Source organism: Amphimedon queenslandica, unplaced genomic scaffold, assembly GCF_000090795.2.
Source record: "Amphimedon queenslandica unplaced genomic scaffold, v1.1 AMPQUscaffold_13496, whole genome shotgun sequence".
In the NCBI taxonomy this organism is placed as follows: Eukaryota; Metazoa; Porifera; class Demospongiae; order Haplosclerida; family Niphatidae; genus Amphimedon; species Amphimedon queenslandica.
Window position 1 is genome coordinate 442,801 of NW_003546268.1, and position 10,748 is coordinate 453,548.

Below are 10,748 nucleotides of genomic sequence, written 5' to 3' on the forward strand. Positions count from 1 at the left end.
CTAAGACATGTACCAATAGCCAGGTTAGTGTGATTGACCTTAATGATGCCATGGCAGTGGAAAATTTCTCTGAATTCAACAAATAATTTATGTAGAAGCTTCACAGCTGTTCCCCTCAAAATTCATTATTTAACATGTACATATAATGTACATATGTATTGTGCATCTAAATTGATGGCAATACTTATGGCTTAACTAAAATTATAATACAAGTGTATACTTAATTTCAATTTTTAAAATGTTTGTTTACCTACAAGTGATAAACAAAAGCAACCCAACATTCTCAGACAAAAATGGCTTCATTTGTCACTAAACATATAAATGTAGATCCCTCCAACGCCTTTCAGGCTTCAACTCCTAGACAAGAAATTTTTGCTCTGTTGCACTTCTTCGATACACATGCACTTAAAGTCAGCAAAAGGTACCATATATAGGGCGAATTTCATCAGGGAAAATGTTTGTTTAGAAAGGATTAATGATTTTCATTCGTTCTGTTTTTATTTTTGCACGTCCATATGACACTGCATTCACGTCTATTTATATACTATGTCCCAACTGAGTTTGGACCAAGAAAAACTGGAATAACTTTTTAAGGGAATGTGGGATAAGGATGAGACTTTCACAGGTTCTTAGTCGCCCAATGCCGCTTCAGGATCTCAGGTCTTGGGTCTCTCAGCCCTCGGGAACCCTGAGAACTGGGTTCTCTCTATAAACCCAATGGCATACCAAAGCTAACCGCAATGATGTTCTATGATGTCACAGTTTACATAAGCACATGTGGTCGAGCGCCCAAACTGATAATTCTTCTTTTAAAAAGCTAACAGAGCGAGATCTTCTGATAATGATGGCCTTTATGAAGACTAGTTGACTCCAGTAGCTATTGTACTGCTTATCAGGAAGAGCAAGACTGTTTTAAGAGTGAAACAAGATAGCCAAAATATCGGCCATGTCTCTATGAATATCATTATAATACGTCATTAGTGTCGTAGATACATTTTTCAAATTCCAATGCAGCTGCTTCCACTTCCGGTCCATTCTCAGTTGGGACATAGTATAATTTCGTTTACAAAATACTCATTCCATAAGAAATGAGAAGAAAGAAGCAAATTAAACTCTGATGAAATATACATGTACCTGCCACCATATAGCGCAAAACTTTTGAGCGCTGACAGTAAATTTAGTGGATTTCAACATGATTTCTTGAAGGTTTGTGGAAATTACTTCCACAAAAATCAAATTATTAGGGCCACAAGATGGCAGATGGCATAAATTTATGAAAAAATCTGCAAAATACATTTTAGGCAAATTTGCAAAATTTGTAGCCCTCAAAATTTTTTTTGCTATATGGTACATGGTACTATAGATACACATACTGTACATGCACCTGCAACAAAAAAGTGCAATAGCCAAATGAAACTTTAGCCCAAAATAAAGTGGATACCATATAGCAGGTATATTCCGTTCGAGTTTAATTTTGTTCTTTTTGTTCTCATTCCTTGTAGAACAAACATTTTTAAAACGAAAAGGGCGTTTTCTCAATGCCACGTGTACAAAATGGCTGGTCAGAACGAAAATTTCTAGAACCATGCTAGAACGAACATTTTTCCAGACGAAATATATCTGCTATACAGTAGTCAAAGCTATACATGTATATGCAGTGTGTACCATTTTGTGAAACATTAGCAGTAGCATACACTGCCACGAAAACAAAACTGAAGGTGTTGTTCAATCCTTTATTCATAAAAACAATTATTTCCACAAATCACAATGAAAAGTTTGACAAATATGAAACTCTACAGAGTACAGGTAAATGAGTTCAACATGCATAAAGATAAAAAAAATGACAGCAAGAAGTACAGTAACCATCTACATGTACATGTACATCTGCTGGTATACTGACACTACTACACTGACTGACATACACAAATGTACATGTAAATGTACGTACAGTACAGTACACATAAAAAAGGCTAAGCAGGGTACAGTAGAGAAGAGAATTACCTTGAAGGTAGTTTGTAGGTACTTCGCTACTACTTTGCTACTCTTCATTACTCTGCTGTGTTATGCTGCAATCCCACTCAGTCATATGTACTGTAGTAGAACTTGTAGATGGTTCTTTGGCTGTCTGTGTTCTCCAAGTTCATCTATAATGCCACTCTCTCCTTCTAGAAGCCTGTTTAGGATGTTTTTGCTTGATTCTACTATCACGCTACTGTCTTCTACTGTCATGCTACTGTCTTCTACTGTCGCGCTACTGTCGCAGTAAGCATGCGCAGAGAAGGAGCAACGAACTACCTACGCAAAAGTAGAGTAACTGCGGGATAGCTACATGTACTTAGCCTTTTTTTGATATGTACTGTACATGTACATGCACATGCATAAAAATGTAAGACTGTATACAGGTACTGTAAATTAGCATAAGATACATGTACATGGTACAGTGCATGCATCACTACTACCTGAATGCAGCAGTAAAAGTTTGAAAATCTTCTTGGATATCTAAAGGTAAAAAAGTCATCAATAAACTGTATGCATCAAAACTACACCATAAATTACATTACATTACCATACATCACCATAATACATTTGGCTAAAACCACAAAACCTCAAAGTGACAGTTGCGATAACTGACATATATAAATGTACATAAACTGCACATGTAGTTTACGTTTTAATAGGCTTCAAAATTAAAACACATGTACGCATATACATATAAATCTAACTTATCTTGATTCAAAAGCTTAGAGTATTTCTGTTATAAGCTGTATGTACTATTGTTTGGAAACTATCACTAGAATAACTTGACTATACACATAGTTATGCAGCCAAAGAAGCTAAAATTAAACAATATGCTCTATCTTATTGCAATTACATGATTACTGAAATACACGTATGTGATCTTAAAAAAATTACACATGCATGTGCCATTTCCTTCTTAAAAATACAGCAGCTAGCTGAACTGTATCAGACTTGGATCCACATGTATACTTACTGTACATGTACAGTACCACTCAGCTATAACCTTACTTTTAAATGCATGATCTCCAAGACTATCTGCGTTTGCTACTAGTGCAATAACTACACTAGTGCACCACAAACGTGATAAGTACATGTGCATTGAAAATATATGATGTACATGATAAGTACATGTAGACGATACAGGCACTAGTGCAGGTTGAGTCCGTGGGCATGCTGCACCCATGTCGTGTACGATAAGTAAAATTATAGCTGAGCGGTACTGTACATGTAGTACGAGTAGCTTGCATGGCTTATACAAGACAACCGTTAGTGCATTGGCCTCGCCAAAACGAAGAAAAAAATTGTTTTACATTCATGATTTCAAAACTAATTTGCCCTACCAAGAGTAGAAAATTATTAAGGGAGGGCATCTAACCTGCCTATATTTTGCAATACTATAGCGCGTATGCTTAGTATTGCATACACCTGTTTTTAAAAAAGTAAACAGCTTGGTCCTACATATTACCAACACGGATTGCTACCGTATGGCGATTTAATTTGCGGAGCTAAAATTTCTATGATTGATAAAATAAATTTTTCACAGAAATAACTTTATCAGATTCACAAAGTTAGTACTATGCCTTTAATGGCAATTTGAAATTTTAGCGGATCTTTAATTTTGCGGTTGCGTGCTAACCCATAAAAATGGCAGAAGTTTTGTTCTTTGAAAATAAAGTGCCATGCAATATATAGTTTCTTCATGGTCTAATTAAGATGTGAAGGTGTTCGGTTATGACTACAAACTGATGGCATGCAGTTGTTACAGAACAGAGAAAGTGTCAAATCTTGATTGCTAGAGTAAAATTGTGTCTCTTGGACTAACTGCTAGAAGAAGCTTGAGTTTCTTGGACTTCTACTCAGTGCACACAAACATTTATTAGGCTCTACTTGTTGCATACCGACTCTTGTCAAGTGTCTGAAGTTTATAGGCCTTAGCTACTCTTACAAAGGAGAAGTACATTGTGTAAATTCAAGAGGTACATGTAAATGATTTTAGGCAAACATACATGCACTGTATCTTCAAAACAAACACAGTTCCAGCAAAACACTACGACTTTTTTTAAGATAAAGTTTCTGTGATTCTCTAGAAATACAATGAAGCCCTGTTACTTGAAGCACTAAAATCAAAACCTGCTCCATTTGGCAAGATTGATGGCTTTGGTGTCTTCTACTGTCATTTATGCCTGATCAAGTAGTAGAAAATAACTTTAGTGACTGTAGGAGAGCCCCTTCAATAACTACAGAGCCTCAGGCTCAAAGTGAGAGTTATGGCAGACAGAATGAATGAATGAAGGAATGACAGACACCAGACTTAACTACAAACATGTAGTCTCCTCACCCATGCTAATTGCTGGCGAGGCCAATAAGAAAAGAACTGAACAAATTTTAGTAAAAAGCAATTATGTACNATGTACATGTACAATGGAGATACAGTAACATGTACATGTAGCTCATGCTTATGTTTTATGAAGACAGCTATTCATGTACATGCAGGAGTGTGGTCTGCTTAGTAAAATAAAAAATATCATTAAAGGTCAATTTAGATGCAAACAGTACATTATAAAAATCAGTTACAAGGGTACATTGTACTGTACATCTAAATTACAGAGTAGAATGCATTTACCTTCAAGTGTAACAGTCAAAACAGTTTCATCAAAATGTGGATGCTTCTCAAGAGAAAAGTGCCACGAGCAATTATGAGTAGCAACGCGCACTTTATGCTTTTTCCTCAAAAGTGCCAAGGTTCCAATCTTTAAACCCTCACCTAAAATATACATGTAGATTTAATATACACAAAATGTACATGTGCACATGTATGTACCGTATTTCCTTAAATAGAAGCCATATTCGAATAAACGCCGGGGTAGCAATAGAATTAAACTATAAATACGCCACCCCAGCCTAGGAGTGACACAGTAGTCTAGTGGGCAATGCCTGAAGTTCCAGAAGTCAAAAGCTTGAGGCCACGGGTTCAAATCCCGCTCTGGGCCAAAGTTTTTTTTATCTTTTATATATTTTTTGGAGGTCCAAGTATCATTTTAGAAAATAGACGCCCGGGCTTTTATTTAAGGAAATACGGTACATGCATACACCTTATAAATTTTGTACAGAAGCTTGACAGCTACACATAGCTTACCAAACTGTCCAATAACATCGTGATGATTCCTCTTGCTTGAATAACCCAGAAGCAAAACCTTAGTTGGAAGTTGAGTGTTTCTATTGATTAGTGTGAGTGTTTTTTTATCTTTATCATAATGCAAAGAACCAAAAGTTATTTTTTCATTCTCTGCTTCGGAGCCTTGCACAAGTTTAGCTTCAAAATGAGTAAAATCATTTGCCTGAACCTGAAAAATAGAGACAGTTGAATATTACTCTCTACAGAAGGATAAATCTAATGTACTACACATGGAGTCACAGCCTCATACATATACATGTGGGACAAATGTCAGCTAGAAATATGACATCCAGATAATACAATTCAATTCCTAGTTAAAGCATACTGCAGTGAAATCATGGCATGCATTATACAAAGTACATGTCATTGCAACATGAAACTACAAAAACAATATTACTTAAAAAGTCTTCAAAACTATAGATGTACATTCATGCACACCACACAAGTCATGGCTACGGACTACCAAAATTTGCTAACGCAAATAGATAAGATACCAGGAAAAACTACAATAGAGGTCACAACTCTTTAGCAATGGTGATGCAAGCAGTATATTCTATCTCTTCCAGTTAGAGTAGTGGTCTTGGTATTAGAGAACCTTCAACTAAGTCTATTCAACAGTATAATGTCCGTACATTTATCATCACTCATCTCATTAATGCTATATCTGAGCAAACTGCTACTGTATCAATCCCTTATATCATTTCTGATATTTCTTCAAGAAAGTTAAGAAGTCATAAGGAAAAATTAAAATTTCACTATGATTCCTCCTCCACTAGTGAGCCTGGTGCCTACTCCAGGCTCACTGCACTACCAATAAAAGAACATGATTTTGCTCTATAAAGGTGCTTTCTGTGATGCTTTATGTCTTCGCAACAGCTGGATTCCTCCTCATTTACCAACTCATCATGCTTGTGAATTGAACATACACTTACATGTAATTATGCAGTGGCTTAATTGCCATCTCTGCGACACAATGAACTCCAGAGACATACATGTAACAGAAAGCCTTCTAATAGAGATATGTCCTGATGTTCTAGTTGAACTAACTCTTCAAGCATTTATCTGGGGAAAAATTTTCCCAACAGTCTGCCATTACTGATGATAAAGCCAGGGCTGACATTGCTGTGTCCAGTTTCTTGTCATCAAGACAACTAATCTTTTTTAAATGCATGAGTATCTCACAAATCATCAATTAAAGCCTCCAATAAAAGAAACAAGAAGGCTGAAAAACGCCAATTAGTGAATGGATTTGCAATGTTGAGGATGCCTTTCTTACCCCACTAGTTTTTACAACTGCAGGAGGAATGGTCCATCAGCATCTACTTTCTACAAACATCTTTCATCCAGACTCACCATCTATCACGCTAAGATCCAAGTCCTACATGTATATTCTATGGTGCTTAACTGAATTTATTGCCATATTTGGTTATCTCTTATTAGGAGCTATCATCTATGCGGAGCTCATCCTACCATCATCCTTGCCACTCTTTCCACTCTCATGAGCAAGCTCGCAGATGGAGACTTTTGTAGTTTATACTATAGACAGACATTGACATGCACATGCATCATTTAATTACTTGTAGTATTTCTGGTATTTGTTATCATGAAAAAATTAGGTTTGAGCCACATGTACATAATATAACCTTGAAATGTGGATATTTTTTGACTCAGCACATTTTGAGAGAAAGAGACCTACAGTACATGTATTAATAACATCAAGACAAGTGTAATGTGTTGATGGCGATGCATATTATTGTACACATTATTACTTGGTCAAAATTACATTGTAGGTCACATAACATGCATGCACAGTATAAATGCTAATAGAATTTTATTTTAGAATGTTTTTAGATTGCACATTGGTTTTAGCTGTAAAATTGTTAAAGTAGCACAGTGAGCACTAAGCAGACATAAATGCATGTACAATTAGATGTGTAAAATATTCCTATGATCGCTATACTTATTTCTTCCTTGTAGACCCAAAAGGCGCTAAAACTATTTTCAACGAATCATTTATGGTAGCCATCCACGATTAAAGTTACTGACGACAAGAAACTCTCGACATCAAAGGCAGATCAAAGCCCAAGCTGCAGCAAGAGTTACCTGGTCTATATGATGTAGTTTGGCCTACATACTTTCCATAACTGCTGCTTGTGAGCCTGTAGTAACAGAAAAATGGCCAAGTGGTGTCGCTGCCTTTGATTTTCTTTTGATCATAAGGCCTTCTTGCTGTTAGTAATTTACACTGTGGGTGGATACTGTATAGGAAAAAATTATTTATTATGAATGAATATCATCATTGTAATCATATTCATTTAAAATAGTTTTAGCTCCTAGGGGTCTATCGAGGTTCTCTTTGCTGTACTTTCTAATGCTTCAGATAGTACATGCATCTCAATGTTCTCTAACTAATCTATAAAGGTCAAAACATAGCCAGTTTTTGAGTAAAGGGGGTATGGGGAGCTGTTTGCTTGGGTACATTTGTATCTTCAAACAGAATGTGCATAGTAAGTAGAATTATACAGAGTAAAAAAAATTCAGTGGGCTTTACCCTCATGTTATAAAAATGCATATACATGTACGTGTAACTCATACATGTGTACTTGTATTGTACATGTACATGTAGATTTATCTTTGCCAACATGCAAAAACTATACATGTGTGCATGACAAATTGTCAAAAATGAATATTTCTGAAGTACACACATGTACAGTACATGTATTGTATATGCACAACTTATCGTTAAAAATGTTTAAACTATGCACATGTACAGTGTACATGTATATACATGTACATGTATGTACCTACATATACATGTACACCATACATGTAATAGTACAGGGACTTTAGCCTAATTTTGGAGCAACTTTAAAAATTCGTAAAAAATCCAATTTTGATTGGAATCTGCTCAAACTTTCTACACACAATAAGAACATGCATATGTATCAGGGAATGAAACTTTAGCTTTTAAATGAAAAAGGTTGTAAAAATTAGCCCTATTACAGCACACTTAGGAATTAGAATTAAATTCCCATGTACTCTATGTGTTTCCAAATCTTTATAACGTTCAAAACTTGGAGGATGAATAATATTGCAAAAGAAGAAAAAGAGAAATATTTTCAAGCATATACCATATACATGTGTACATATCAAAAAAGGCTAAGTAGCTACCCCGCAGTTACTCTACTTTCACGTAGGTAGTTCGTTGTTCCTTCTCTGTGCATGCTTACTGTGACAGTAGCAGGACAGTAGATTGACAGTAAAAGACAGTAGAATAGAGCAAAAAACATCCAAAACGGCTTCTAGACGGAGAAAGTGGCATTATAGATGAACTTGGAGAGCACAGACAGCCAAAAGAAGCATCCACAAGTTCTACTACAGTACATATGACTGGGTGGGATTGCAGCATAACGCAGCAAAGAGTAACTAAGAGTAGTGAAGTAGTAGCAAAGTACCTACGAACTACCTTCAAGGTTCTCTTCTCTACTGTACCTTACTAAGCCTTTTTGATGTGTGCTGTACATGTAGCTCCAAATTTTGGTGAGTCAAAAATTTCGTCAAAATCTTAATTTCCTGTTAAAATTAATTTTCATCGATAAAATTTTTGTGATTTTTTTATTAATCCACATACTACCTGCGTGGAACAAAACTTTTGTTTGTTAAAAACTTCGTCAAAATTGACAAAAATTTTGACAAACAAAAAAATTTAGAGCTATACAGTAGGGAATAGGATTATACACAGGATCAAGTGAGGGCATTGTGTGCCCAAGGCAGCTACATGTACTTTATTATTGCTAGAGGTCCTGACTGTCCCTTTTCAAAAAGTTTGTGGGGCTCTAGCAAGTACAACGGGTGGCAAGACAAGTTAGTATGAGCTTTTGTCATCACTTCTTCAGAATTTCCAGTGAATTGTGGTATTTATTAGTGCTTGCAAAAAGTACACTATGGTATATTAAAACAAAAAGGCCATAATCCAGGATTGAAACTATCTTACGCAGTCCTTACAAACAGCATAGTGTAGTGTGGGATGGTAACATGGTAAGAAAGAAGCCAATACTTACATTTGTTATTGTAAAACTACATTGCACTAGACAGTGTCTGGAGAGTCCCACAAGGAATTTCAATACTTCTAATCACCAACCTCTATCGCAGCAAATTAGAATGGCACGCATGATGTGCACGTACATGTAATCTTGATTCCAATCCTGTTCTGTGCATTATGTGTATTACATGTATATCTATGTTGCAATTAAAAGCTTTATAATGACTGGCTTGCAAATACTTGTGTTGGTACATGTATATGTAAAAGTGTGTAATGTCCATACCTACTCAATCACAACAAAGAAAATTTGCCAAGTAAAAAATCTTGTTAGAGCAACATGCATGTACATGTGATAAGCCATAATCCTCATTTTTTATTTATGGTATCCCAATGAATATAATAACAAAGTCATGAATATGCACATGTACACTGCAGAGCGTATTATAATGTGCTATTACGTGTAGTTCTGCATAGCCAGGGAGGGGCTGGATATGCGAGACTAATGAGTCTAAACATGCATGTTACGATTTTAGCTAAGGGGAACAATCAATACCAATATTTAAATTTGTAAATTCTAATAACTTAATTCAAAGTCCAAGTTAAGAGAGTAAAAAATCGTAGTAGCTACAAGCTTCTGATATGAGAGAACCTGACATTAAAAAAGTGAGCATCATATACAGTACCAGACTATCTCTATATAGTGTACGTATTAGGCAAATTTTATTCCAAAAAAGCTCCAAAAATTGATTCATACACATGTAACGTACATGATTACTTAGGAAAGTGAAGTTGCTCATTTAAGCTTTTCTCAAGTTTTAAACATATACAAGTAAATAAAGTTTTAAAATTTTTTATAAAAAAGCAAAATTCAAACACATACAGATGTGGTTTTTTACCAGCAAATAATTTATTGAAGTGCAGTGAACAGAATAGTGCATCATAAAGCTGAATGAAAAGGGAGCTTTGTAAATATGCTGCTGCTGACTTCGCTAACGTAACGTACAATACAATGAGCAGTGAGCTACCTTATTCACATACATGTACATGGAGGAAAAGCAACATACCCTCATTTTCTGGCTTAAAATATTTGAATCTAAGGGTAGAGTGAAGTATGCTAAAATAGTATTCTAACTCGTACCGGTGTACTACATTCACCCAAAATCATTGTAAGGTCAACATGTTTCCTTCAATATTTCATAACAACTCACTGGTTCTATCTTAAGTGTTCTTCTAGAACTAGTAGGAGCAGGAGAGACTGTTTCAAAGCTATCCAAAACTCCATCATACCAATTTTGTATAAACTCACGAACACCTTCCCAAGTGTCCCAGGATCTGGCATAAGATTCTGTAATAGTCAAATGGATAGCCTTCTGCTTGTTAACATCATCAAGAGTGGCCATTTCACACAACTATTTGATCAATGCGTGTGTGTGTGGGGCCAAGAAGGGCGTCACCGTCGAAAGCGAGAAACGAACCGTAATCATGCCGTAATAGATCAAAATAATTAGCTCG

The 10,748-nt window shown here is 35.7% G+C and overlaps 1 protein-coding gene across 1 annotated transcript; it reads right to left on the reverse strand.

Moving 5' to 3' along the window:
* Positions 1–2,350: 2,350 nt before the first annotated feature.
* On the reverse strand, positions 2,351–10,705 carry LOC100636692 (uncharacterized). Its single transcript, XM_003384242.2, has 4 exons — positions 10,445–10,705; positions 5,156–5,363; positions 4,643–4,783; positions 2,351–2,499 (listed from the first exon to the last, which is right to left on the reverse strand). The coding sequence occupies exons 1-4, from the start codon at positions 10,634–10,636 to the stop codon at positions 2,456–2,458; spliced, it is 585 nt and encodes a 194-aa protein (XP_003384290.1). The 5' UTR covers positions 10,637–10,705; the 3' UTR covers positions 2,351–2,455.
* Between the last annotated feature and the right edge of the window lie 43 nt (positions 10,706–10,748).